The sequence below is a fragment of the Propithecus coquereli genome, unplaced genomic scaffold (genome assembly GCF_000956105.1).
Source record: "Propithecus coquereli isolate 6110/MARCELLA unplaced genomic scaffold, Pcoq_1.0 Scaffold85, whole genome shotgun sequence".
Lineage (NCBI taxonomy): Eukaryota > Metazoa > Chordata > Mammalia > Primates > Indriidae > Propithecus > Propithecus coquereli.
This window is the reverse complement of record NW_012154729.1, coordinates 5,973,885-6,001,757: the sequence shown is the minus strand read 5'-3', so window position 1 is coordinate 6,001,757 and position 27,873 is coordinate 5,973,885. Positions and strand designations below refer to the sequence as shown.

The 27,873-nt window shown below is 42.4% G+C and overlaps 1 protein-coding gene across 1 annotated transcript in view; it reads left to right on the top strand.

Moving 5' to 3' along the window:
• The window catches only part of PLXNC1 (plexin C1), a 137,007-nt gene that overhangs the window by 68,561 nt on the left and 40,573 nt on the right, over positions 1-27,873 (top strand). The window contains exons 10-20 of the mRNA XM_012664045.1: positions 7,713-7,852; positions 10,534-10,713; positions 13,866-13,953; positions 16,975-17,178; positions 17,289-17,474; positions 19,713-19,815; positions 22,172-22,273; positions 22,573-22,676; positions 26,353-26,391; positions 26,616-26,740; positions 27,511-27,709. Coding sequence (XP_012519499.1) covers positions 7,713-7,852; positions 10,534-10,713; positions 13,866-13,953; positions 16,975-17,178; positions 17,289-17,474; positions 19,713-19,815; positions 22,172-22,273; positions 22,573-22,676; positions 26,353-26,391; positions 26,616-26,740; positions 27,511-27,709 — 1,470 coding nt within the window. The remainder of the gene's footprint in view (positions 1-7,712; positions 7,853-10,533; positions 10,714-13,865; positions 13,954-16,974; positions 17,179-17,288; positions 17,475-19,712; positions 19,816-22,171; positions 22,274-22,572; positions 22,677-26,352; positions 26,392-26,615; positions 26,741-27,510; positions 27,710-27,873) is intronic.

Here is a 27,873-nt window from a genome sequence, read left to right as displayed (position 1 = left end):
TAGTGAATTTTGAAATCAGGAAGTGTGAGTCCTTCAACTTTGTTCTCCTTTTTCAAGATTATTTTAGAAAAAAATAAACATTTAATTTTGAGATAAGTGTAGATTCACCTGTAGTTGTAAGGAAATAATGCTTATATCTTTTACTCAGCTTCCTTCAGTAGTAACATCTTGCAAAACCTAGCACAGTGTCACAGCCGGGACACTGGCATTGACAGCAGTCAAGACACAGAGCAGCTCCATCATCGCAAGGCTCCCTGGGTTGCCCTTTTATGGTCACACCCACTTCCCTCCTCCCTCCCACTCCCCATCTCTGATGCCTGGCAACCACTAATCTGTTCTCCATTTCTATAATTTTGTCATTTAAAGAATTTCATATAAATGGAATCATCCAGATGTACTCTTTGGGGGATTGGCTTTTTAAACTCAACATAATTCTCTGGAAATTCATCCTAGTTCTTTTATGTATCAATAATTCGTTCCTTTTTATTGCTGAGTTGAGGTCCAGGCAGTGGCTTTTTAAACTTCTTTTATTTTAAAGAAAAAAAAAAGTCACTACATCCTGGTTTCCTGTGTTGAGTCTTTCAGCACCTTTTGAATTGTGGTTAAAAGAACTAGGGTCACCAGAAGAGAAGGAGGACGCTGAAATGAAACAAAAGCCCAGATCTGTCTTGAGTGCTTCTCTGTGGATTACCTTTCTGAGTTTGGAGAAAGATATTTTGTTGATGCTGAAATGTTTTCTTTAAATATATGACTCAGAACAGAGTCTCTCTTTTGTTTGGTGGGGAATGGAGTGTTATTTTCACAGGAGGGATTTCTCATGCTCTGTGAAACACTGCTGTCTTTCATTATTGTGTGGCACGTGTAACGTTCTGGTTTCCACTTTGGGTTGTCCTGTTAGCCTTGAACGAAGCACCCAATGTCTTTGCAACTCTTTTCCTACCAGAGAGGCCATTGGTAGCTTTGTTTTAATGCATCTTCCCACATCCCCTATGTACCGAGTGCTTCCTGTGTGCCAGGCACAGTCCTAGGCATCTAGGATCCTGAACTTGGGTTGATTCTTCCTGGAGGTAGCACCTCCATTAAGCACCTATTAGATGCCGTTATGCTGAGCTCCACGGATACCATGAGGAGGACATGAATCAGGCCCATCTCTAGCCATCAGTCTCAAGAATCTTATCTATGAGTACATAGATAAGGAGATTTTTTCAAAATGTTAACATGGGGAAAGTACCTGAAAGTGTACAAACCAGAGAGCCTCTCTGTGCCCGGAGCCTTGTCTGAGTCCTTTCTGTTTGTTTAAGCCCAGTGCCTGGCAGTTAAAAACAGTCAGTGTGGTTGGTTAAGTCTTTGGTGGCTGGATGGATTCACTGTTGGCGATGGCATTTCAGCCCACCTTAGAGGAACAGGTATGTGAATGTGGGTATTCTAAGCAGAGGAACAAACATGAGCAAAAGTGTGGGGGCAGGGGCCAGAGAATTCCAGGACACTCATTAGAAGAAACTCTAAGTAATTCAATTTGGCTGGCGAAGAGGATGCAGGAAATTATGGGACATAGACTGAAATGACCCTGGAGTCTGCATGTGTAGGGCCTTACATACCAGCCCCAGGAATTTTAACTGTATTCTCCAGTGGCAATGGAATGCTATTCAGGACTTTTTTCTTTAATGTATGAATTTGCTCATCCAAGGTTGTGGTACTTATGGGACAGGTCCTGGTTCAATCCCAGCTGGGCCAGTAGCCCTCACACTGTTTCATGGCCCCAAGACCCACCCCTATCTACACCCTGATCCAGAAACACATGCTTTCATCTATCAAGGAGTCTGCATTAAGGAAAAGCATTACCAAAATAGGGAAACAAGCTCAAAAATCTCTGTATGATCTTGGATGAAGAGTATTTTCAGCTATAAAGGCCAGTGTCTGTCTGTCTCTCTCTCTCTCTCCCTCCTCCCTCCCCCGACACATTTAGGAGTGAAACCATGTCAGGGAGCACTGGCCCTGTCACTCTGCCCTAATCACTTCTCTTTCCATTTCTTAACGATCTTATGTGTGGTGCCTTCAGCCACTGACAGGAGAGATAGCTGCTTTCTCTTTCGTGTGTTCAAGGAAAGATTGCGAAGATCTATGATATGATGTCACTTTAATATTTGTTATTATGCTCAATATGTTCACCGCTATAGGGCAGAAATAAACCATACAAAGCCATGCCTCCTGCTCTTGAGCAGTTTATATTCAAATTATTCTTTCTTTCTCTTCCTGGCAGTCTCCTCTCCTCTTCCTCCCTCACATTTGAATATGCATTTTAATTTCTCACAGACAATCCAAGGGAACTCTTTTGAGGACCTTGCCTTCAAAAGTGAAATTAAATCTCACATATACCTTGTTGAGTAGCTTCTATGGGCCCAGCACTGTGTTAGGTACCATAGGATTCAATTCCAAGCATTCATTCGAAATGTGTTTATTGAGCAACTACTATGTGCTAGACAGGCAGGCAAAATGTGTGTCTGCATGGAGCTTACATTTTAGGACTTACACTATTTTGGAGGAAGTAAGATTCATTTTCATGAAACAGTTGACTGTGCATAACACAAAAAGATATAAGAAAGAATGCCAGAATGTACTACATTAAATAGTGGTAGCTGATATCTGTTGAGCCTGTGCTATGCCCTGAGCTCAGAGTATTTCTTTATTTAAGCCTCACAGTGGACCTATTTTCCCCATTTTATAGGCAAGGAAATTTTGGCTGAGAGAGAGTAAGCAGGTAGTAAACGGTGGATAAGAGATTTGAACCCAGGCAATCTGACTCAACACAATTTTAACCACTACCCTACATTGTCTGACCTAAATTGAATATAAACAAGGGTTAAACCGTGTGGTATTTGTGATACAAGTCAGGGTGGAAGGAGGAAACTCATATTGGCTTCTCTTGGCATTAGAATATCAAAGCCTATGGGTGGGAGCAAGACCTCCAGCGGTGGCCAGGCTGAGGGGGGAGTGTGTTAGCATCAAAAAGGAGGGAAGAGAGGGGTAGGTTAGGGTGTGATCAGAGGAAGAGAGTCAGACCCAGGCAAGGCTGGGCATTGACTCCAAGACAGGGAGAGCAGAAGAGGCTTAGCTGGGCAACTGAGGCCCTTAGCAGAGAGCAGCAGCAAGAATTGCGCGCTCATGTTGAAACTTGGCCCGGGGTGGATTGTGAGGGCTGGGTTTAAGTTGGAATCGGGGCATGAGATGCTCGCGGTCATAGAGTGCTGGTCACCTAGTCCAGTTCTGAGGAGCCACACTCAGAAGGTTCAATGGCCCTTCAGGAGGTGGCCTTGGCAGCCCAACCCTGGGCCGGGTCATCTTTGCTAGAGTCTTGATCTCTTCACACAGGGCATTGGTCTGTCATCGTGTCCCTGGAAGTCTCCAGGTCTATGTCAGGAGGCATTGCTGACTATTGACAGTCCCCAAGTTCCCTGGCGCCTGCACCAGGGGCCCCCGTGAAGAGGCATTTGCCCCAGCAGCTGAGCATCCAGTGAATAGCCTTTTTGTTCCCTTTAACTCTCTAATTTCCCTTTGGTGGAATTGTATTTTGCTGTTTTCTTTCCGTATCTCACTTCCTTTTACGCTTTCCCGTCTCCTTCTCGATTTATACATTTCGTTAATACGTTACTTCCGTCCTCTTCTCAGTCATTAATAAAGATGTTAAATAATTCTGAACCAAATACTCACCCCTGTAGGGCCCTACAGGACACTTTCCTTTAATTAGTTGTGCTACCTTTCATCTCTCTAATGTCCTTTGGTTTCAGATTTCCAGCTGGCTTTGAATCCATGGGACTTTTTATCCAGTCCTGTTTGAACTAATTTCATGAGTGAAAATCTGAGAGACGTTTTACTGAGTGTTGATTCAGGTCCAGGCCTACAGAGAGCTTTGCTATATTCAGATTTTTTTTTTGTAACAGATTAATAGAGTACAATTTGGTCTTAATAAACTGAGCCTTCCTAATGCACCTCTTTCCAATATTCTTTTCAATCATAGCAGTATTTTCTCCATTAATGTCATGGTAATTTGAATTGTGTTGACGTCAGACTTCACAAAAGCTACTCTTACTGTCAGGAGAAATCCTCTTAGACCTTTTCAAAGATAACTAGTTCTTAGTGGTCGTGCTATTTCTGATATCTTGTAATGACTTAGTTAAAAATAAAAAATAAAAATAATTGGGTATTATATAAATCACCTAATTAACCAGTTTCTAATGTGCTTTCTTACATAAAATAGAGAGTGAAAACCAGAGCTCATAGTATTTCATTAAATAATCTCAAATTGTGCAGCCATTTAAAAATAACCCTGAAGTCTCTAAGATGTAACTAACAGGAGGTAGACTATTCTGAGGTTAATTGCTGGACAACATAGAGCCATGGTGGTTACAGTCAATGGTACTTTGATTTGATATATGGAAATCCCTGGACACAGGGCGAGGGACAGATCTCACTGTAGGGCTGTAAGAGATTGTCTCTTTGTATCAAGCTCGATTATGTTTTTAAATTAACCCCTTCTGTGTGTCAGCTTGTGGGGCTGGCTACTTTATGTCAGGTCCTGAATCAACTCTTGATTAAAATATAAATATTGATCTAAAATATTGAATGCGTCAAACCTTTTGGGGAGATTGTTCTTTGTCTTTTGTCTGTATTGGATTTTTCAAAATCTTTATCAGTAAAAATAGAAAATGTAATTCTAAGAACTGCTGCAGCCATACAGTGCAGCCGTACCCCCTATCTTTTTTTTTCTTTTACATTTTCTTCTACCTCCCTATTTATTTAGGGGGGTCCTCTTAGTAGCTCTTTAACCCACTTACTAAGATTAAGAGAGGTTCTACCAGCAAACAAAAGACAACTAATCTGACCCTCTTTGAAAGCAGACTGGAAGCATCTGCTTTCACGAGATAGTCCAGGGCTGGATTCCACCCTAGGCAGCCAAGGGACACTTCTCTAAACAATAAGGCTTTAAAATGAAATCCTTTTGAAGGAGCAAGGCTGTCTCCACTCAGGGAAATAAAAAGTTAATCAGATGATGTAGCCGGTCCTCTGATGGTGTTTGTCGAGCCATTCAAGGAGCAGAATATAACTCCCTTACACAATCTTTTTCGTGTTAGTTACAAGGCTCTCTTTATCCTCTACTGAGAGTAGAGAAGTAGCATTTACTTGGCATGTTTGAAAATTTTGCTTGAGCACACATCAACGGTATAAATAGAAGAAGCGGGAAGGACTATCTAGAAAGAAAGGAAACCCGGCAGTCATAGTTGACCTGCAGGGAAATGTTGAGTCTGCGCTGAAGTTTACATTAAAAAAAAAATTCTATCTTGCCTCCCTAAGAAGACAGTGGACTCCTCTAGAGCAGAGGTCAGCAAGTGTTTTCTACAGAGAGCCAGACAGTAAATATTTTAGGCTTTGCCGGCCTGCGACTGTTACAGCGACTCACTTCTGCCGCTGTAGTGCAGAAGCAGCCAGAGACGCTACGCGGACGAATACTTATGGACGCTGAAATCAATTTTGTATGATCTCCTATGTCATGAAATGTTCTTCTTCATTTAACATTTTTTCATGGGCCATACCAAAACAGGTAACAGACAGGATTTGGCCCCTGGGCTGTGGGTTGCCAGCTCCTGATGTAGTGCACGCATAGATCATATGTCCCCTGGGACATCCAGTGCTGGCCTGAGGACCCTGTAGGTGCTCAGTAAATACTTGTTCTCTTAGCTGCCACCATGCAAGAGCAAAGAGTCAGCCTTTTGCCATATAACACACACTTGACATTTGCGAGAGATTTATCTTGAAGTCTTTGCTAATCCCCCCATTCCAAGTACCACTCTAGCAGATAATTTCCCCCATAAAATGCAGTCAAGTATAACAGAATAATTAAAGTGACCCTTTCAGGCCCTTAGTGATTCTATAAATATGGGGCTGAAGTCCTTTACAAAGTGATTAAAATAAATTCTGCTGCTGAAATCAATTCTCCGTCACGTTACATCATTGCTGTGATGACATTAACAATGAATTTACCTTGATCTGCAAAACCAATCCAAAGCGTCGATGAGTAATGGGAGTTCCTCTGCCATACAGCACCTGTGTGTGCTGGGGAACAGGAGGAGGAAACATCGTTCAGCAGCACGGCCAGCCCCAGCGGCCCAGCATGGCTACCTTGATGAGCGTTGCACACACAAAGGAGCAGAGGCTACTCCGTCGCTTCAAGAAGCAGGTGTTAGGCAGGTGTTGGACTTCACGGGAGCTCTCCGGTGGCTTCCTCCTGGACTTGGTCCTCCGCGTGGATGCACTCAGCATTTCTGGTTCAACCAAATGTCACGTGATTAAGCATCTCTGGATCTTGGGTCATTTTCAAATATCAAATGTGTATGATGTTCACTCATGCTAAAGATCTGCTGTGCTTTACTTAGCAAGAATCTTAAGATCTTAGGTCCTGCTTTGGTCACCATATTACAGAATACAGACTTGCTGAAAATGATCTACAAAAGGGCAATGAAGTGATCAAAATGATAGACAGTAATATCTGTAGGAGAAAAGCTAAAGAAATCAGGATGGTTTTGTCCTGAAAAGGGAAAATGAATCTTGCCATCAAATGAAGGGCTTTGTTTCTAAAAGGGGGAATTTGATTAGACGTTGCAAATGGAGAATTGAGGTGGCATTTGCCTACATGATGTGAGGCTAAGTATCAGGTGACTCCCAGGGACACGTTCTTGACCTTAGATAAAGCCTGTAACTGGGTAGCAAGAAGGAGATCGTGGTATCTGAAAACCGTGGGAAGGGAACAATTGGCCACAATGGTGTAGGCCTCTAACTACTTGATATTAGGTCACTGAACAGATTGATTTCTTGAGGTTTTTGGTTTTTTTTTTCCCTGCAAGTGTACTCAGTGTACTGCTTGATTCAAATAGCCTAACTGATCCTAGCACTCTGGGAGGCGGAGGCGGGCGGATCGTTTGAGCTCAGGAGTTCAAGACCAGCCTGAGCAAGAGCGAGACCCCGTCTCTACTAAAAATAGAAAGAAATTAATCGGACAACTAAAATTAGCCGGGCATGGTGGCACATGCCTATAGTCCCAGCTACTCAGGAGGCTGAGGCAGGAGGATCGCTTGAAGCCCAGGAGTTTGAGGTTGCTGTGAGCTGATGCCACGGCACTCTAGCCCGGGCAACAGAGTGAGACTCTGTCTCCAAAAAAAAAAAAAAAAAAACAAATAGCCTAACTGAAAGAAAAACCAAAAAATATGAACTGCTTTCTTGGGAATTAAATTTATCTGGAATGACATTTATTTCACCTTCATGATGAATCTGTCATTGGCCTACACTCAATGGACTCTTTTCCTTTTCCTTTATTTTGCTTAAATCATGAGCCTCTAGAGGCTGTAAGGCAGTGAGCATTTGCGAAACTCTAGTGATACCTCCCTCTTCAGACAGAATGTCAGACTCTTCAACTGTATTTTCGACTGTCTTGTGAGACAAAGACTAATTGGTTTGACCTCATGCTGTCACATGTTGAGAGACATGAATCTCCAGCACTCTTCCTTGAATTCATTGATTTCATTAAACACTGTCTGCTTGTGTTTGCAAAATGTTGTAATTTCCCAGTGATTTCTTCTAACTGCAGCACATAAACAGATTTTTTTTGGAACAGTGCCATTTCTTAGCTTTGATCTCGTGTTTTACTCTTTTATTTCCAATAGGTCTTCTACATTAAGTCCATTGAGCCACAGAAAGTATCAACCTTAGGGAAAAGTAACGTGATAGTTACAGGAGCAAACTTTTCCCGGGCGTCGAACATCACGATGATCCTGAAAGGAACCAGTACTTGTGATAAGGATGTGTAAGTTGAAATACTCATTTTACTCGACTCAGTCATTTATCCTTGATATTGTAAAGCTAAAAACCTACGCTAAAGGATGTAACCTTTATATTGTCAAGTCATTTCCATGCACCAAAGTGGGCCGATTAGTCTGAGTTTTTGATATAATTCTAATAAGTAAAATAATTTTAACAACAAATTTGAAATGTATTATGAGAGAATCTGCCCCATGTTACCCCCAAAAAACCTCAGTACACAATAATTTCAGAATGTTGCCTGTTTTGGATCTTAATTCATTTTTGGTAACAAAACCAAGCAGGTAGGGTAGCAAACATCATTTTTGAGATGATGCATTTAGAAAAATAGTTGACCACTCAGAATTTGATGGAGAATTTTATGGAACAACTCTTCCAATGTGCTATTCCAAGTTGAAGAAAGAAACTTTCAGATCCATCTTATGTGGAAATTTTATTCTTTGTAGCCTGCTCTTTACTGGTTTCAGTCTCCAATAATTAAATTACTATTATATAGGTACATTAGTAGGAAAAAGAACAAAACACCCAAACATAAATGTACTTCTTGAACATCATTGTTTCTATGACTTCTTTCCCCAACTTACCGTATTGATGGAACTTTGAGAAAAAGTTTCAGTTTCTCACTGATGTTCTTGTGCAAACTGTTACCTCCCCCTCCCCAAAAAAGAGATGTAAGAGTAATAATACAACACATTATTTGAGTTTTCTGCTTGTTAACTTTTATAAGTTTGGGCTAATTTGAAGTAAAAGATGTTACAGTCTACATGAAGTATAATACTGAGCTTATTTTCATCATGGAAATGCATTTCAGACAATCTGCTGAAGCGTGATGTTTTGGTTTTTAACAACTAAAACAGATTTGTACGGCATTCTCATCTGCCATGCTTATTTACTGCACTTCTGTTTTAATTCATTTGCCTCACATCACTGCCATCCCCTTCCCCTCATAGCAATAAATTTGGAATATCTGTGATCTTGATGAGAAAAGGTGCTCATTGGTGGCTTTCCTCTGCTCTGCTATTTACCGGAATTATCAAGCACACATTAGAGGCTCTCTCTATGCAACATAGGTTTTTCGGTGCCATTTATCCTGGCTAAATACCTTACTGCAAAAATCTTTCATTTTGGGTAGCGAAATCTGTGAGGTTAGACACCTGTGTATTCACTGAAAGGCAATCAACTTCTTGGAAAATAAGTAGTTTTTCAGAGCATTACCCATTTCTGACTCTTTATGCTCTTATTTTAATTCCAAGTGTGTCTTAAGATACTGCAATTATTAAATTAAATGACTAAGAGACCTTTCTGCATGTAGCATTTCAGTAACCACATCTGTGTGGCGAACCCAAGTTCATGAGCAGTCAACATAATACTCAGTTAATATGTCTGAGCCCATACCGTAATCCCAAACTCTTTTAATATGGTATTTTTAAAATGTATGATTATTTTAAAGAGAAAAATACAAGTATAATAGTGGACTGACCTACATTCCCACCACTCTCCTTCCAAAATTTATAAACAAGTTTGAATTTTAATGATTAGCTATTTTACCATGAATTTCCTGGAACTTTGCTCTGAATATAAACCTTAAGATGTACATCCATGGTGTAAGTACAAGTTGACTCGAATATCTTTTGAATTTGCCTTTTTGTAAGGGTAATAGCATTACAGTTAATAACCATGCACATGTCCTTTAAGTAGTAATAATAGATTCTCGTGTAGCATAATTATACTGAGCATTAGTCAGACACACCCCAGTCTTAATGATTTGTGCGTTCGAGTGTCGTTGTACACATGCCACACAGAGGAAGCTGCAGGTTACAGAGGGAACGTTGCAGAAGGCTTTGCTTTGACTCTGGAAGGGCATGAAGGACCAGCTCCTGTGGGATATTAGGAGCACCTAGGATAGGCCCAGCTAATTCCCAGCCTGGAGGCTCCTTAGCCAGCAGGTTGGCCGTGATGTCAATTGATTCTGAGACCCCTGGGCTCTTGGCATAGGCTCTCTTCTCTCTGAACGGCAGAATCCCCATCTCTGTCTGCAGTTGAGTTCTACCCTCCCAGTGCTTGACTGGGACTTTCTTTTTTCTTTTCTTTTCTTTTCTTATTTTTATTATGGAAAATTTCACACATATACAAGAGGGATGAGTGGAATGAACCTCTCTGTACTCATCCCCAGCTTCAAAATGTATCAACATTTTGCCAGTCTTGTTTCATCTGTCTTGTCTGGGTTTTTTGTGGGGGTGGGGGTGGAGGATGGAGTAGCAGCTGGAATTTCTTAAAAGCATGTACCCAGCCACCATATCCTTTCACTCGTAGATACTTCAGGATATCTCTAGGAGGTAAGAGTCATGCCATTATCATACTTCACAAAATTAACCATAATTCTTAATATAGTTCTTGAGTCCATGTTCTGCTTTTTCTTGGGGCTTCTAGAGGGTAATGGTTACATCTCCTTCCTTTCCCACTTCTAAGGGAAATGCAAATACAAAGATAAAAATGTGCAAAAGAAAGAGGAACTCAGCCCCAAATAATACCCAAACTGGGTAAGTGGTTCCCTGCAGCTGTTCGCGAAGGGTCGTAGTTCGACTGAGATTCATACGCCGTCACCTTGGGTAATGGACTGTGCTAAGTGTCTGTGTCATGTAAGAGTTCTTTTCTACCTCTTTCTAGGATACAAGTTAGCCACGTGCTAAATGACACCCACATGAAATTCTCTCTTCCATCAAGCCGGAAGGAAATGAAGGATGTGTGTATCCAGTTTGATGGGGGCAACTGCTCTTCCGTGGGATTCTTATCCTACATTGCTCTGCCACACTGTTCCCTTATATTTCCTGCTACCACCTGGATCAGGTACTTTCTAGATTCCCAATATTTTTTTCTTATTGTGGTTAAGGGTCATATGCATAAAGATCATGGATTGGAATCAGAAATATTAGTCATTCTAAATTCCTTTCACAGGGTTCCTCTCAGGACTTACTCCTAGAAAAATGCATACTTGCCAAGCTGGTTGATTCCCATTGTTACAGTGAACACTATGAACACATCCTGTTTTTCTCTTCACCTTGGCTACCAGGAAACTCACCACTAAAATATTTGTTCGATTGAAGTAGCTATTCCTAGCCTAGGTTTCTGATACCAATATATAACAGTCTTTATTTTGTGCCACTCCTGCTCAGATAAAAAGCTTCTTTCTTATAAATTTCATTTTATAACCATTAGAGTAAGCTGTTTTGAGTTCTTTGGGGAAATATTGGGAACTATCAAAATGAAAATCAGTATCAGCATTTTAAAGATGTTCCCTAAGTGAGAGATGGAAATTCCAAAATGAACTCTTCCAGGTAAATCCAATATATTAACGGGAAAAAAATTCCCTATCCGAATTTTTTTCTTTGTTTTTTGTCATTTTATTATTTTTTTTAAAAATGTATGTATGTATAATAGTCGTACATATTTATGAGGTACATGTGATGTTTTGATACAGGCATATAATGTAATGATCAAATCGGGATAATTGGAATATACATCACCTCAAGCATTTATCATTTCTTTGTGTTAGGAACATTCCAATTCCACTCTTCTAGTTATTTTGAAATATACAATGAATGATTGTTAACTACAGTCACCCCATTGTGCTACCAAACATTAGATCTTATTCTTTCTAACTGTAACTTTGTTCCTATTAACCAAGCCCTCTATACACCACTTCCCAGCCTCTGGTACCCATTATTCTACTCTCCATTTCCATGAAATCAACTTTTTTTTTTTTTTTTTTGAGACAGAGTCTCACTCTGTTGCCCTGGCTAGAGTGCCGTGGCGTCATCCTCGCTCATAGCAACCTCAAACTCCTGAGCTCAAGCGATCCTCCTGCCTCAGCCTCCCGAAATCAACTTTTTTAGCTTCCACATAGGAGTGAAAAGATGCAATATTTGTATTTGTGTGCCTGGCTTATTTCACTTAACATAATATCCTCCAGTTCCATCATGTTGTCGCAAATAGCATGATTGCGTTCTTTTTTATGGCTGAATAGTATTCTGTTGTGTATATATACCACATTTACTTGATCCATTCATCCACTGATGGACATTTAGGTTGATTCCATATCTTGGCTATCGTGACTAGTGCTGCAATACACATTCTCCCTAGTTGAATTTAAATTCACATTCAGATTTTAGAATTTAACTCTAAAGATACTTTCTTTACCTAACATAGTATAAAGCTAATTTTCACAGTACTCTCTGGATAAAACTACAGACAAAGCCTTGTTAAAAAAAAGAAGGAAAGAGAGGAAAAAAGAAGAGAACAAAGAAAAAAAATCACTTCTAATATTCTTATTTAAGGTCAAGTGCGAGGTGGCTCTATTCGTTTGCTAGGGCTGCCATAGCAAAGTACCACAGTTGCTTAAACAACAGGAATTTATTTCCTCCCAGTTCTGGAGGCTGAAGTCTGAAGTCAAGGTGTCGGCAGGGTGGGCTTCTTCTGAGGCCACTGTCCTTGGCTTGTAGATGGGTGTCGTCTCCCTCTGTCTTCACATGGTCTTCCCTGTGTGTGCTCTATGTCCTAATCTCTCCTTCTGATGAGGACACCAGTCATACTGGATCAGGGCCCAGCCCAAGACTTCATTTAACCTAATTACCTCTTCAATCCCTCCCATCTCCAAACACAGTTAGTTACATTCTGAGGTACTGGGGTTAGGGCTTCAACATACATATTTTGTAGGGACACAATTCAGCCTATAACGGTAGAATAGGGAGAACTAAAATTTCAAAACCAAGGCTCTAGCATGACACTCACTCCCCTACCCCGGGACTAATTCCATCCTGTTTATAAAAGCAGATACTGATGTGGCACTCAGCACGTGCCTGGTGTGTTAATCCATCCACCAGGTTATCTTCACAGCATAAGAGATCTACTACGGGTTGTCCCTTTTGCAGACGAGGAAACTGAGGCAGAAAGAGGGTTCGAACAACTTGTCCCAGGCCCTGCTCTGGGCCACCACAGAATCCTGCTTTGCTATCAATTAAGGGGCTCCTTACTGTCCTGCCACCTGTGACATTCTGAGCCTGTGGGTCATGGTTGGTCCTGGGTCGCTGCACTTGGAGCAGGAATTCTGGCCGTTAGCAGAGCGCACTTTGCTTTTCTAGTAATGGTTGTGGGCACGAGGCCAGCTTAGCCCCTCCCCCCTGCGGCTAGAGGACTCAGGGTTCAATGTCTTCCCTCTGCCACGCACAAACTGGGCAGCTCCTGCCCACCTCCTAGTCTTGTCATTAGGGGCTCAGCCGGCTGTTGGACCTGACATACTCAGGCTCTTGTCCCCTAGAATGAGTGCCTGGTGACCTACATGAACAGGGGTGTGAGGACAGTGACAGCGTGGCCAGCTGTTTATTTCACACCCAACGGCTGCTTTGCTTATACGTGATCGTGCTCTGAGAATACGTGAAGTGATTTGGCTCGGCTTTGGAGAGATGGAATGGAGCTGTTATTTATATGGTTTACCAACTAGGACTTACACCTTTAATGTCATTTATAATTTTACCTTGTCCAAAGTGTTCCCTGTCTCCCTAAATAAAATATAATTGGTAGGTTAGGAGTTAGATTTTGAAAATTGTTAGATTGAAGCATCTTCATATAGATTAAACAGCAATCAAACAAAATTCTGTTTAGTGAAACCTTTTCAAGGTACAGCTGCTGATCTGATTATAGGTGCCAACATGACACCACAAAATTCAAAGTCTATTAAAGAATTTGGGCATTTTCCTAGAATTAAAATAGGATCTGACCTGAATTTTTATATTTATACATCTTGAAAACCATGAATTTGTGGCCAATATCCTGAAAAGACTTCTAAAATTGTCTTGCATTTGAAATTAAAATTAGTTAATTTGCTCTCAAACATAACTGTGTTTAATATTAAATGTGAATAAATTGATAGCTTCGTTCATAAATGCAAAATGCCAGTGCGTTTACCATGAAACCCTTATTGTTGCTTTTTTTGTTCCTTGCAGTGGTGGTCAAAATATAATCATCATGGGCAGAAATTTTGATGTAATTGACAACTTAATCATTTCACATGAGGTAAAAGGAAACATAAATGTAAGTCTTCAGCTGCTTTTTAATAATAGTTATTTTCAAGGATGATTTTGTTTTCCTCACACTATACCATGTTGGGGGTATTTTTTATTTCTATGACTTGGGTATTATAAACTTCCACCTGTTTGTATGATATGTACTATCTGTGCTATAACGGAAATAATAAACCTCATACTTGTAGTTGAATGTTTCAAGTTGTAGCACAGAAGAAAGAGAAAAGAACTTGGTATGACAAGACCTGCCGTTGTCTCTGTGTGTGATTCATGGCAAGTCACTTTAATGAGACAATGCTTATGAATATGTGTGAAAATGCCTCGTGAATGTTTAAGGTGTGATGGAAAGAATAGCATTTCTGCAAAGAGTAGGGGGTGGCGCTCCCGTTGCTCCGCGAGGTTCGGTGACTTGTGAAAGTCCCAGAAACCTTGTCATGTGCTTCTCCTTCTCTTGCATTGCCTCTTTGACCAAGTTTGGTCCCTGCCATCTAATCCCACCTTCTCTTGCCTTTCATCTGCTCGCAGTGGAAACTGTAGGAGGGGTCTGGTCCCCACCCACTGCCTAGTTCTCCCACCAGTGCCTCAGAACTCTCTGGGGAGCCTCCAGATTGAAGCTTCCAATGCCAGGACTAAGAGGAGATGACGGATTTCAGATACAAGTTGGGCCTCCAAGTGCACTTCTTTTTTTTTTTTTTTTTTGTCTCACTCTGTTGCCCTCACTAGAGTGAGTGCCGTGGCATCAGCCTAGCTCACAGCAACCTCAAACTCCTGGACTCAAGCGATCCTCCTTCCTCAGCCTCCCGAGTAGCTGGGACTACAGGCATGCGTCACCATGCCCGGCTAATTTTTTCTATATATTTTGAGTTATCCAGATAATTTCTTTCTATTTTTTTTAGTAGAGACGGGGTCTCGCTCTTGCTCAGGCTGGTCTCAAACTCCTGAGCTCAAACAATCCGCCTGCCTCAGCCTTCCAGAGTGCTAGGATTACAGGCGTGAGCCACCGTGCCCCGGCCTCCAAGTGCACTTCTACACTCTTCCTGAATGTTCTTCCCCATTCTCTCTTCCCCTTTCTCCCTTTCCTTGATAAGAGACATGAGGGCAGCAGCCTCTCTGGGGCCCTACCCAACCACTTCCTGCCACAGCTGGAAGATCTAAGAATGGCTGCAGACCTCGTCCCTGCATGGGGCCTGCATGGGGCCAGTGTGGGCTCAGGCCTGGATTCAGGAGGCCTCCCGCTACATCATCCTGACGGCCTTGGCATGCACACATGCACCCGCTGACGCGCTTCAGAGCCGGTTCCAGCCTCACATTGTATCTGATTCCAGGCTCTGTCTCTGTGATGTGAACACATCGGGTTGATGGATTCGTCTACATTGACATTCGGGCCAGAGGCACTGCCTGCATTTGTCAGTGGACTTGCTCTCCCTTCCAAATGCTGTTCCCAAATCAAGTAGAATTTATTGAGCACCTACTGTGGGCAAAATGTTTTGCTGGGAGTAGCGACAAAAGATAAATGTGATAGTCACATTGCCTTCATGGGGGGAGATGGCAAGTCCACGCTGGCATGGAAAGTTGACAGCACAGGATGTCAAGCTCTAGGTCCTCTGGTTCCTTTGCCGCTCAGAAACCCTGTGAGTCCAGGAAGGCGCCTTGTGTTTCCACGTGAAAGAGACATTGAAAAGGGATGGAATGAAGGATGCCTGCAGCATGAGGCCACAGAAAGGAGTGTCAGACTGAAAACTCTGCCCTTGATTCTGTAGGCCCCGCAGAGATGCTCACGTCACCATCCAGGTGTATTTGACCTTCTGGGCTGACAGCAAGTCCATCGGGCCGTGGTCGGCAGGGCAGGTCTCAAGTGCTAGGCTAAGCTACGGATGATCAGCTCATCTTTGTCATTAGAGGGAGTGTGGGGGCCACATCATGGGAGTGAGGGCACAAAGGAGGAAGACAAGAACACCTAGTTTGGGGTGTGGCAGAAAATCCTCATGTTAAGAAGTGAAAGGATGGCCAGCGAACGTAGCTGAGAAGTTGCTCAGAAACTAGAGAGAAAGAGTATTTCAGATGGTGGGAGATGGTCGCCAATTTGGAAATGCAGAGTCTTGAGGATATAGTGAGGTTGGGATGATCCCGTCGCTGGTCATCCTTCTAGAAGGCATGGTCGGTGGAAGGCCAGCCTGCTAGCAGTTCAGGCTGCCGAAGAAGGGGAGGCAGCTGGGCTGGTGGTTTTCATCCTGTCGACAGAAACGTGAGTGGGAGGCCGAGGGCTGCGGTGTGGAAAGATGTTACGAAGGAAGGAAGGTCGTGCTTGCCCAGGTCTCAGCTCTTTGCATCCGATTTTCTCACCTATGTCTCTTCCTGTCCCCTTTCGTAGACTCCAGCATCAGGGCCAGGGGCGGAATAGTTCTCTACACCGGACGAATTTCTTTTTATAAGTTATAATTGCTGTTTCCCCACGTCCCCGACCCCACCAAATTCCTCTGCCTGTCTCTGTACACCTGAAAAGGACAGGACATTTATGCTGTTTTTTTGCAAAGTAAACCTGTGCATCCAGCCACCTTTTCTGCATCGTTTCCAATTTTCACGCTCTTCATTTCACAGGCGACACGTTCCTTTTGCTTTTGTTTTCTCCTATGTTCTGTCACGCCTGAAAAGCCTTTTCCTCCTTGTGGTTGGTGACTTCTGCTACAGCCCTGCAGGAGGTTCCCCAGCCAAGAGTGATTCAGCCGCAGCAATAGCTCAGGGCCAGCCCTCGCTGAGGGGTCTTCTCTTCCCTTCTCGTGGTTTCCTGCAACTCAGGCGGGCTGACTCGAAGGACACCGAAGCCCTTAGGACCAAAGTCTTCCCCTTTCTCTAGCCTCATTCTTTCCGTGTAGTCTCTTTCCCCATTGCATGACCTCCTGGACCTCCTCCATTTTACAGATGAGAAAACAGAAGCACCGAGAAGTTCAATTGCCCAGGTCACTTAGCTCTTAGAGACCAGGCCTGGGATTCATTAGTGAAGTTATTAAAATGCTCTTTTCTTCTCTCCCAGGTCTCTCAATACTGTATGGAGACTTACTGCAGCTTTTTAGCTCCCAGTTTAAAGAGCGCAAAAGTGCGCACGAACGTCACTGTGAAGCTGAGAGTACAAGACACCTACTTGGACTGTATAACCTTGCAGTATCTCGAGGACCCCCGATTTACAGGGTATCGTGTAGAATCTGAGGTGGACAAAGAGTTGGAAGTAAAAATTCAAGTATGTTTCTCTTTATGGGGTGGGATGCTTCCCGCCCCTTGACTGGAAAGGTGTGCTTTTGCTTGTGCATGTGTGCCCTGATTTCTTCATCTTCGTTCTGCTCTTCACAGAAAGAAAATGATAACTTCAACATTTCCAAGAGAGACATTGAAATTACTCTCTTCCACGGGGAAAATGAGCAATTAAAATGCAGTTTCGAAGACATTACTAGAAACCAAGATCTGACCACCATCCTTTGCAAAATTACAAACATCACGACTGCAAACACCATCGCCTCCTCTTCCAAGAAAGTTCGTGTAAGTCAGCTGGCGGGCCTACCTACCGTCTTTACCTGATTTTTGTTAATTCCTTTGCTAAACCAGAGGCCAGAATGGAATCTTTCACGGATCTTCCAATCTTCACTTTATATAGAAGATAAACAAAGCTGGTTCTGCAAGCCCAAGCATAATTTCTCCAAAATAGCTGGCAGAATCCATCCATGTGCCTGTTTGAATGTCAAAGTGTTGAACACACCATTGTCTATAATCCTAATGAGTCTTGATAGCTTTTGTTCTAGCCATACATTTAGACTGTAGCATCTGCAAGCAAAATCTCTAGACCCCTTGATGAATGAGCTGTCATTCTTTTCTCAAATATGGAGGTGACATGTTTTAGCAGAAACCCCAAAACAGGGACCCTCTTGGGCACACTCAGACCCTGATGGAGACCAGCTGATCTCTGGGTTGCGGGCTGCATCCTTCATCATGAACTCATACTTCCTGCAATTATTCTTTCCCCAGATGTATTTGGGAGACCTATCTCTAGTATATTTATGTCCCATAATAAAAATGTGAGGCCACTGAGAAGGGAAACATATTAGAAGTAACCCTTTATAGTGTTCATGCCATATGAGGCTCTGTACAGCCCATGTAAAAACTGCTTTATGATCTATAGTCATAAATAATTGGATAAAGGACAAGGAAAAAAGCCATCAGACTGGAAGGCAGAACCAAAAATGCGTTCATGTCCCAGCAGCACCGGCTAATAGCTGTGTGGCCTTAGGTAAGTCACTTGACTTCCCCAAGCCTCCCTTTGCCCAGGTGTGTGGTAAAGGGGATGATACTAATCATAAAAGCAAGGACAACCAAGCCCATCAGTGCGCTCACCTTTCCTGTTAGTTGAGGAAAGCAAATGCTTGCATTCTTCATCTTTCGCAACATAGTTCCTGAGAGCTGTGATGGGGACATAGTGGAGAAAGAAGACAGACAAAAACATCTGCCTTTGTGGAAGTCACCTAAAGAGACAAAGAGTGAAGAAAATAAATTTAAAAATGTGTTAGATGGTGGCAGTTGTGACAGAGAAAAATGGAACAGGGAGGAGAATAGAGTGTGGTGGGGGCAGTGGTGCAGGTTTTGCAGTGGTGGGCAGAAACGGCCTGCCTGTGAAGGGGACATTTGCGTTAGGACCTCGGGGAGGAGAGGGGCGAGCCGTGGGCCATCTGGGGTAGTGTGCTCTAGGCAGAGGGAAAGGAGGCTGCAAAGGTCCTGAGGCAGGAGCCTGCCTGGGGTGTTTTGGGGAACAACAAGGAAGCCAGTGTGGCTGGAGTGGCAGGAGGAGGGGAGAATATTTGGAGGAGGGTAGAGAATTAATGGGGAGAGCTGGAGATTGTCAGGACCTCGTGGGCCATGGCGAGGGCTTGGCTTGTGTGCTTAGGAAGCCGGGGGAAAGTTCTGGGCGGGGTGCTGTGAGCGTTTAGTCTCCACAACAGCCTCCCCAGAGGCACTGTCAACAGCCCATTTCAGAGGTGGGGAGAGAGAGGCCTGGGTGGCTGAGTACCCAACTGAACATCGTACAGCCGGGAAGGAGAGCGCGTGGCAAAGCTGGGTGGAGCACGTGGGCTGTCTGCGTCCAGAGTCTGCTCTGGCCTCTTTGCTCAGATGCCTCCCCGGGGGCAGGGAGGGTCCAAGGATTGAAACGCATCTTAACGCTTGTCTTGTCTGTACGTCAATGGAAAAGTGAGGCTTGATGTAGAGGTTTTCCCTTTATAAGTTTTATGAAATTTTTATAACCAAAAACAATGCTAAAACTGGAGAAAGCCCTCAGCCATTATCCAATCAGCGTCACCAAACTGGTTTTTGCCAAAGAATGCTTTATTCAAAATAGGCCTGCCGAGAAGCACAGATGTAAAAAAGATAAAAGTTGAGTTGCTCCCTTGGAATAAAGGGTAGGGGGCTTTTCACCCTTCGGTTACTACCTCTTTATTGCCGCCACTGCTGCAATTTAAAACCCCAAGCTCAAGGAGAGCCAAAGTTTAGAATCCATAGATCTAGCCCAGCTCACCTCAACTGACATATCAGGAAACTGAGGCACAGTGAATGTTCCTGATTTGCCCAAGGACACATAGCTAATCTGCCCTAGAGATGGGACTAGAACTTGGATGTCCTACCTAGCTCACCACTTCTTTTTGTATCTTGAAACCATTTGGGGGAAAAAATCATGTACATACATATGGTACCCAACTCAATTGGGTCTAACGACACTGTTTGTCCCATTAGGTCAAACTGGGAAACTTGGAGCTCTACGTGGAGCAGGAATCAGTTCCTTCCACTTGGTATTTTCTGATTGTGCTTCCTGTCTTGCTAGTGATTGTCATTTTTGGTAAGTGCCCTGTTTAATTTTGTCAGAGAAATTATTCCCTGGTGTTCCTTGTCAGGCAGGCAGACTTTTAGCTTTCAGGGGCTGTTTGCTTCAATTAAGTATTAATGGATGAAAACCCAAATCAAAACTTTGGGAGAGGAATAATAGGTACACGTTGAGGGCTTTCTAAACATTTTTACTTTAGGATGGTTCATTAATAAAAGGCTGGATTACAGAGATGGTGTCTTGGTGTTCGAGAGAGGTAATCCACTGTGCTCCCTGATTCCTTTGAATTGTAATGACAAAGGGACATTTAGATTATTCCCTCGTGGATGCCCAGGACTTGGTCTTCTCATCATGCCCCGCCCCCCATCTTTCCAACCCTGATTTTCCTGGCAGAACTGCACTTCAGAAGAGTGATCTATGTCATCTCTAAAAGTGTTCGAAGGCTCATCCACGCACAGTGGTCCCATGGTGGGTGCTCACTAAATCCAGCCACCAATGTTTTGTTTGGCCCACATAGCATTTTTTATAACTATTAAGTAGGTGATAACATTTAAAAATGAGTTATTCACATTTTGAAACACCTCTTGAAAACTCAAAAGATTTAGATTGTTGGATCCCAGTTTTTCCATAGCATCAGTTTACAAGCGCTGAGTATGGAGGGAGGGCATGCGTTCCCTGGGTTCCTACCATAGTCCGCACCACTCCCTATTGTCTCCACCCAGGCCATTTAACTCATCTATGTAGCCATTTAATTTGTGACTCTGTTTCTGAGCTGCTTTTCATTTGAAGTCTATTTTCTCACATCCTTCATTGTAAAAGGAACACTTCTCCGCCAACAAATAGCACATCGTATTTCTTGGTTTAACATAGATGTTGTCTTTCTAACATTTTAGGCTAATAGAGGCAATTGCTAATATCTCCTTCCATATACTCATTCATTCATTCATTCACTCTTGCATCCATTTACCTTATGTTCTTCGAATACCTGTTATGTTGCTGATAACTGTGCAAGTCTCTGGAGCTGGAGGAGATGAGTTAAAGCCTTTGCATGCATGAGCCTGTGTTGCTCAAAGTGCAGCCTAAGGAACAATGGTCCCAAGTGGTGCTCCTGAAAATAGAGGTTCCCTGCTTAAGTAAGTTTGGGAATCACTGCATACTCTGCCCTTCCTCAGAGATGCACAATGCCTGTTATGGTGAAGGCTATTGACTTTGTAAAGTGGTCCAGTGAAGAACCATATTTAATTTTGTTTCCTCTAGCATTATTCACATCTGCTGATTACAGACCCCTTTTATCAGGTAATTTCTATGAAAAAAGGAGAAGCTCCGTTGCTTGTTGAATACTTATTCTTTGTAATGTCCCTTTGTCATCACAATTCAAAGGAATCGGGGAACACAGTGGATTACCTCTCTCAAACACCAAGACACCATCTCTGTAATCCAGCCTTTTATTAATGAACCATTCTAAAAAAAAAAAAAAAATGTTTAGAAAGTCCTCAACGTGTCCCTATTATTCCTCTCCCAAAGTTTTGATTTGGGTTTTCATCCATTACTACTTAACTGAAGCAAACAGCCCCTGAAAGCTCAAAGTCTTTTCAAAGAATAAGTCCGTAATGCTTTCTGTGAGTTACTTTTTGCAATCCTCTCAACATCACAGTGAGGTAGGCACTCTTACAGAGAAGGCAGCAGGCACAGGGACGCTAAGGAACTTAACCCAAGTCACACAGCTAGGAAACGGCAGAGCAGGAACATGAACTAGAGCACCGAGTCAGTTGGGTTTACTGCCTCTGCAGCACAGTTAGTGGCAAGATGAGGTGGAGAAAGAAGCAATATCTAGGTTGGGGAGAAGGGGGCGGTTCCTTGTGGCTCACTCGTCATGTCACCCCATTAGGTCTATACACGTCTGGCTTCTGTAGCCAGCAGTGGATCTGTGGTTCCTTTCTGCATTTGAAACATAACTTTATTTCTCCAGAGATGCTTAGAAACATTAAAAAAGAATGGAACAATATAAGTGGCTGTGGCTGTAGGGAAACTTGGCTTGTTTCATTACTTTTCAGCCAACTGGGATCTTTGGTTACAAGTGAAGGTTATTTGATTTAGTTTTCACTTTTAAGATGAGTGGATTTTTTTTTTCCTGTTGCATTTTAGCATCTTCCCCTCCAGTGACCCCCTCCCTGGGAACCTTTCTTTTTATAGACTCTAGCTCTTAAATGCTATTTTCTATTCTCATTCTCTCTCTCCCTCTCTGTATTTCTCTCCCAATCTCTCTCCTTACCTCTTTTTTTTTTTTTTTTTTAAAAAAAAGAACTGGAAAGGTTGGCTTTTGTTTTTATGTATTTGTTTTTGTAACTGACGCAGCATCTCTGTCTCTTAGCGGCCGTGGGGGTGACCAGGTACAAATCGAAGGAGCTGAGTCGCAAACAGAGTCAACAGCTGGAACTGCTGGAGAGTGAGCTCCGGAAAGAGATACGTGATGGTAGGTTCCAAAATTTTATTTGTAGAAAAACAAGGCTTTTATGTATTTTTTTCCTTACCCTTACATGGAGACGGCCACAGTAATGAGAACTGTTTGTGCAACAGGAGACAACTGAACAAGCGGGGCTTGGGCCTGGCTTTGTGTTTTATTTCAGCTCTTCTCTGCAGCCAACCAAGTAATTATCTATTGTTTCTTCTTTAATGAAAAGCAAGGTCATACTCTGTGTTAGACAAAACAGCAGAAGATCTTATCCATTGTTTGTTGAGTTAAAATACTGCTCTTGGGATTCTGTTTTGCAGGCTTTGCTGAGCTGCAGATGGATAAATTGGATGTGGTTGATAGTTTTGGAACTGTTCCCTTCCTTGACTACAAACATTTTGCTCTGAGAACTTTCTTCCCTGAGGTAAAAGAGCATTGATCATATTCCTAAGGTTGAGTCTTGAATAATAATGAAGGTGCTTGTTGCTATTGTCGAAACGGGTGTTTGCTTCCAAGGCAACGGTGGGTAATACTCTGGGTGCAAAATCATGGCTTAAGTTTGAGCAGAGCAGGGAGGAGGATAATTATTAATTGCATTGATTAGGGTATAATGCCGTGATGGGTCACTGGCAATTACTCTTTGTCCAGAAACAAAAACCTAGGCGGGACGGAAGTTCAGAGTGATGACTTTTGCTTTATTTTACTCCCAGTTTAGAACTGAATGTGTAGCTGGGAAGTGAGCTAGTTTATTTAAAAATCAATAAATTGTGAGCTGGCCAATTTGTTGCGTTTATCTGCATGACTTACATTGCAGCTACTAGATTATTCACTATTATTTGTCAATTGGAAATGAAAAGTACTACCGGCCGAAAGGGAGGAAAGGAGACATAGATGGGATTTGAGTTGAAAACAGACATTTTTAGCAAATGTGGAGTGTCTATGGTTCTCTTCGGCTGTCTTTCTTCAGCTGATCAGTTTGTATCATCCTCATTTCGTAGAAATAGCTGCACAAACTGATTAATTAGTTTGTTCTAGGGTTCCAAAGAGTAGTCTACTTAACCCTTTGGCTTGTTGGTCTCACCTATGTTCTAACACCTCCATTTTCTCACCCACTCACTCAGCCTTCTTCATTTACCCTCCTAAGTCTTTGGTGAGCTACACTCATCCTCTGTATCATCACCTCCACATCCTGATACCCCAGCTCTGCCATATCGCCCTTTTTTCTGTTTTTCTGGTCCGGAATGGTTGACCCCAGAGAGGCCCAACCTCTGGAACACACCAACCCTGACTATCATATTTAAATCTTGACTTCTAAGCAAAGCCAGAAATCTCTGCAGGCCAGAGGAGAATTTGTATCACCTTACCAGAAGCTTCTCTACTGCATTTGGCTGGAAGCCTAGAGTTCAGAAACCCAGACACATGCAGTAAGCAATTTCCAGCTTCTCTATAATTCCAGAAGTGGACACCATGATATGTAACGCTGTGTCTGGAGGCTGGGATACCTCCATATTTTTTGGTCCAAGCCTTAGTATTGTAAATCAAAAAGGCCATAAGTGAAGTTTTTTCCTTAGCTTACTCTCCAAGAGCATTAGGCGCCAAGATTTGCCATTTGCCGCCGCCTGGGAGGGCCCCTCAGCTCCTGAGTCAGGCTGAGTGTGCAGGGACTCTGCAAAGGTTGCGTCACGAGTCCTATTTCCCAGCTATCTGAGATCCCCATTAAGAATTTAATAGCAATAAAATAGTGGAGATTTTTGACTATCAACATGAGCACTGTGTGGGCTTTTACAGTTAATGATTGCCCTTGAGTGCTGAATAGAGTCATCTGTGGCCTGAGAAAGAAATTTTCCTATCTTCTAAATTTGGTAAAATCAAGAACGAGATAGAGAGATAAAGATAAAGGAACATTGCTGCAAGTGGAGTGTTTCAAAATTTAAAAAAATCCCGGGAACAATGCTACATTATTTTAGGAGAAGATAGTTGCAAGGAGCCAAACTGATTTAACTCAGGGTTATGTATAATCTTGAAAGGCAACTGGGAAAGCCATAAAAATCGAAGTCAGGAGAAGTCATTAAAGGAGAGAACCCAGGAAAAACAAGCATAAATTTGGCAGAACCCTATCAAGAAGACCTTAAGGCAACATTGAATTTATAATAATTAAGATAGAGAGAACAGGGAAACACATTATAATAGGACAATGCCACTTGAAATACATTCCAGGCTGCAGATAAGTCCGTGTCTAATTAGGCCCTTCACTAATTGATTGGGAGCCGGATCCTGCCGGCCTGGAGGTTGGGGCCGGGGGACTTGGGGGATCAACACCTGCCACATGGCAACAAGCGTAAAACCCAGAGGAAATTGCAGGTTTTCAAAGGAGACCAGGGGAGCGCCAGTTCCCTGGTTCTTTGCCCTGCTTTTTGGTTTTGGCTTTTAAAGCCTGGCTTTTTATTCTATTGACTCTTCTTTGTTTTGCTGAAACTAGAAGAAGAAATAAGGCTAAGCAGAGGATCTAACCTCCTGGAAAAGGGAAATTTGAATGAGAGGAGGAAAGAGCCTTAAGACACAGAGAGCCAGCACAGGGTTTCCATATTTAAGGTTCAGAATCAATCCCTTTCAACCGTCCATTTACATGAAGTCAGTTCAGTGGAAAAATATTAAGAACTAGGAAACGCAAACCTAGGTTCTGTTTTTTTTTTGGGTTTTTTTTGCTTTCTGCTAGGGGACAATGGGACCAAAATAGTTTGAGGTCTTTTGCTTGGGCTAGCAAATTTGAAACTATGAAGGAAACGTCTCTGCAGAAGAGATGTTTACTAAGATATAAAATTAGTTCAAAATTTCAATTATTACCAAAAAAGAAAAATCTGAATGTTTGAGTTTATATTTTCAGTCTGTTGACTCAAGTAGTACTCAACATACTTTTAAAATTTAATCAATTGCGATAAGATTTATGATACACTAAAAAACCTCAAATTTAAAGTTTATATTCAGGAGCTACTTAGCATAATCCATAAAAGTAGTTTTAGAAACCAGTAGCGTAATAACATTGTGGTCTAGTTTGCTATAAATTAGGGATAAAAAAACAATAATAATAGCTGACATAGAGCACTTACTATCCACTCAATTATTTTATTTTCACACTAAGCCTAGGAGGTGGGAACCACTATTGTCCCCATTTATAGATGAGGAAAATCAGACACAGGTTCAGGAACTTGTCCAAAGTCATGTGACAAGTCTGGGATAAGACCAGGACTGGAACCCAAGTAGTTTGGCTCCAGATTCTATGCTTTGTTTTTTTTTTTTTTGAGACAGAGTCTCGCTCTGTTGCCCTGGCTAGAGTGAGTGCCGTGGCGTCAGCCTAGTTCACAGCAACTTCACACTCCTGGGCTCAAGTGATCCTTCTGCCTCAGCCTCCCGAGTAGCTGGGACTACAGGCACACGCCACCATGCCCGGCTAATTTTTTTCTATATATTTTTAGTTGTCCAAATAATTTCTTTCTATTTTTTTTTTTAGTAGAGACAGCAGTCTCGCTCTTGCTCAGGCTGGTCTCAAACTCCTGAGCTCAAACAATCCGCCCGCCTGGGCCTCCCAGAGAGCTAGGATTACAGGCGTGAGCCACCACACCCGGCCCAGATTCTATGCTTTTAACCACTTCGCTCCCTTCCTTCTGGAGTAACATTGTTTGTTGGAACAGTAGATGCTACTTAGCTAAGACTTGTGAAAACTTAACCTAATCTAGTATTTATCCTTAGAAGGTAAATTGCTTGAGGAGTGGTCTTACATTTGCATAATCTTTATCGATGCCCTCTTCTTTAACTTTTGAGTCAATTCCTATAAAATATGAGATGATACCTTCATCTACCATAAATGGGACTTACTCAATGATAATTATTCTTCTTAGAGGCTTTCACAATTCGTTGGCGTTTCTCGAGAGCTGAATATTTATTATGTATTAGAGGATGTGCAGCAAGCATAAGCCCAGGGGCTCTTCAGATTAGCAAATAGTGTCTCTACTTTATTAAAACGGACTTGGGTATTATAACAAAAATACACTCTTCATTTCCTTTGGATGTTATGAATAATAAAAGTGTCTCCTTCCTCTCAGTCAGGTGGCTTCACACACATCTTCACTGAAGATATGCATGTAAGTCTCTATAAGTTTTCATTTTTAGCCCAGTGACTGCCTGACTTTCATAGTGTTGTCATTATCATCATCATCTCCATTGTTATTACTTTGAATTTTTATTGTGGGTTTTTTGGGATCATGAATTCAATATTAAATAATTCATTGTCTTGGAAAACCCATTGTGGATCTACTTTCTAATTTAAACTATTATATTATATCATATATTTCTTTTTTTTTTCCAGAACAGAGATGCCAATAACAAGAATGAAAGTCTCACGGCTTTGGATGCCCTAATCTGTAATAAAAGTTTCCTTGTTACTGTCATCCATACCCTTGAAAAGCAGAAGAACTTTTCAGTGAAGGACAGGTAGTAGTCAATTCTTTGATGTTTTGAAAGCCTTTAAGTAAAGAAAATAAAACCTCAGCCCCTTATTTTATTTCCAAACCACTAGCTGAACTTGGTATCTTGAGAACATGCACTTTTCCAGAGGCTGTTTGGTTGGGTGTTCATGCAGCCATGTAGCTCCATTTCAGATCATGCCATCCCCACACAAATTCTTTTTTTTTTTTTAATTTTGAGACAAGATTTTGCTAAGTTGCCTAGGCTGGATTTGAACTCCTGGGCTCGAGTGACCCTACTGCCTCAGCCTCCTGAGTAGCTGGGACTATAGGTGCACGCCACCAATTTGTGCCAGCTCCCAACACAAATTCTAGTTTGAAGACAAACACACACACACACACACAAATACACACGCATCCACACCCCAAAAAACCCCTGAAAAACTCCAACACCATGAAAAAACCCCACATAGATTCTAAATCAAAAAAAGCAGAAGTGTTATTTTTAATTTTAAAAACACCCTGAAAATCTGGGAAAGAGACTCACTTCTTGTGGCCACTCTAGTTTAAGTATTGAAAACACAGAAAACATCCTGAAGTTAACATTGGTGTGTGGTTTTATGGCTTGAGGACAGAAATGGTCAGAACCTAAACATTTAAGAGAAAAGAAAATAACAGCTTCCAACAGGATAGCTGCCCCCCACCCCTCCCCCTTGCCCACAAGCTTCCACGGAAACTACTACCAGTGTCTGGCCGAGCTCACAGCTGATGGTTAACCCAGGCTCCCTTTTTCAACAGGTGTCTGTTTGCCTCCTTCTTAACCATTGCACTGCAAACCAAGCTGGTCTACCTGACCAGCATCCTGGAAGTGCTGACCAGGGACTTGATGGAACAGTCCAGTAACATGCAACCTAAACTCATGCTGAGACGCACGGAGTCCGTGGTCGAAAAACTCCTCACAAACTGGATGTCCGTCTGCCTTTCTGGTTTTCTTCGGGTAAGTGTCGCGTCCCCGGGCAGTGTCAGAGGTAAGACAATAGGCAGTTATTTTTAGCAGCCGCCGATGTCTTTGCCAGGATAAGTCCTGAATGCTCCGTGGTGTCAGCGTTTAACTGCATTTAGCCTTGGTCCTTTCCAGGAGTGCATAGAGGGGGAAAAGTC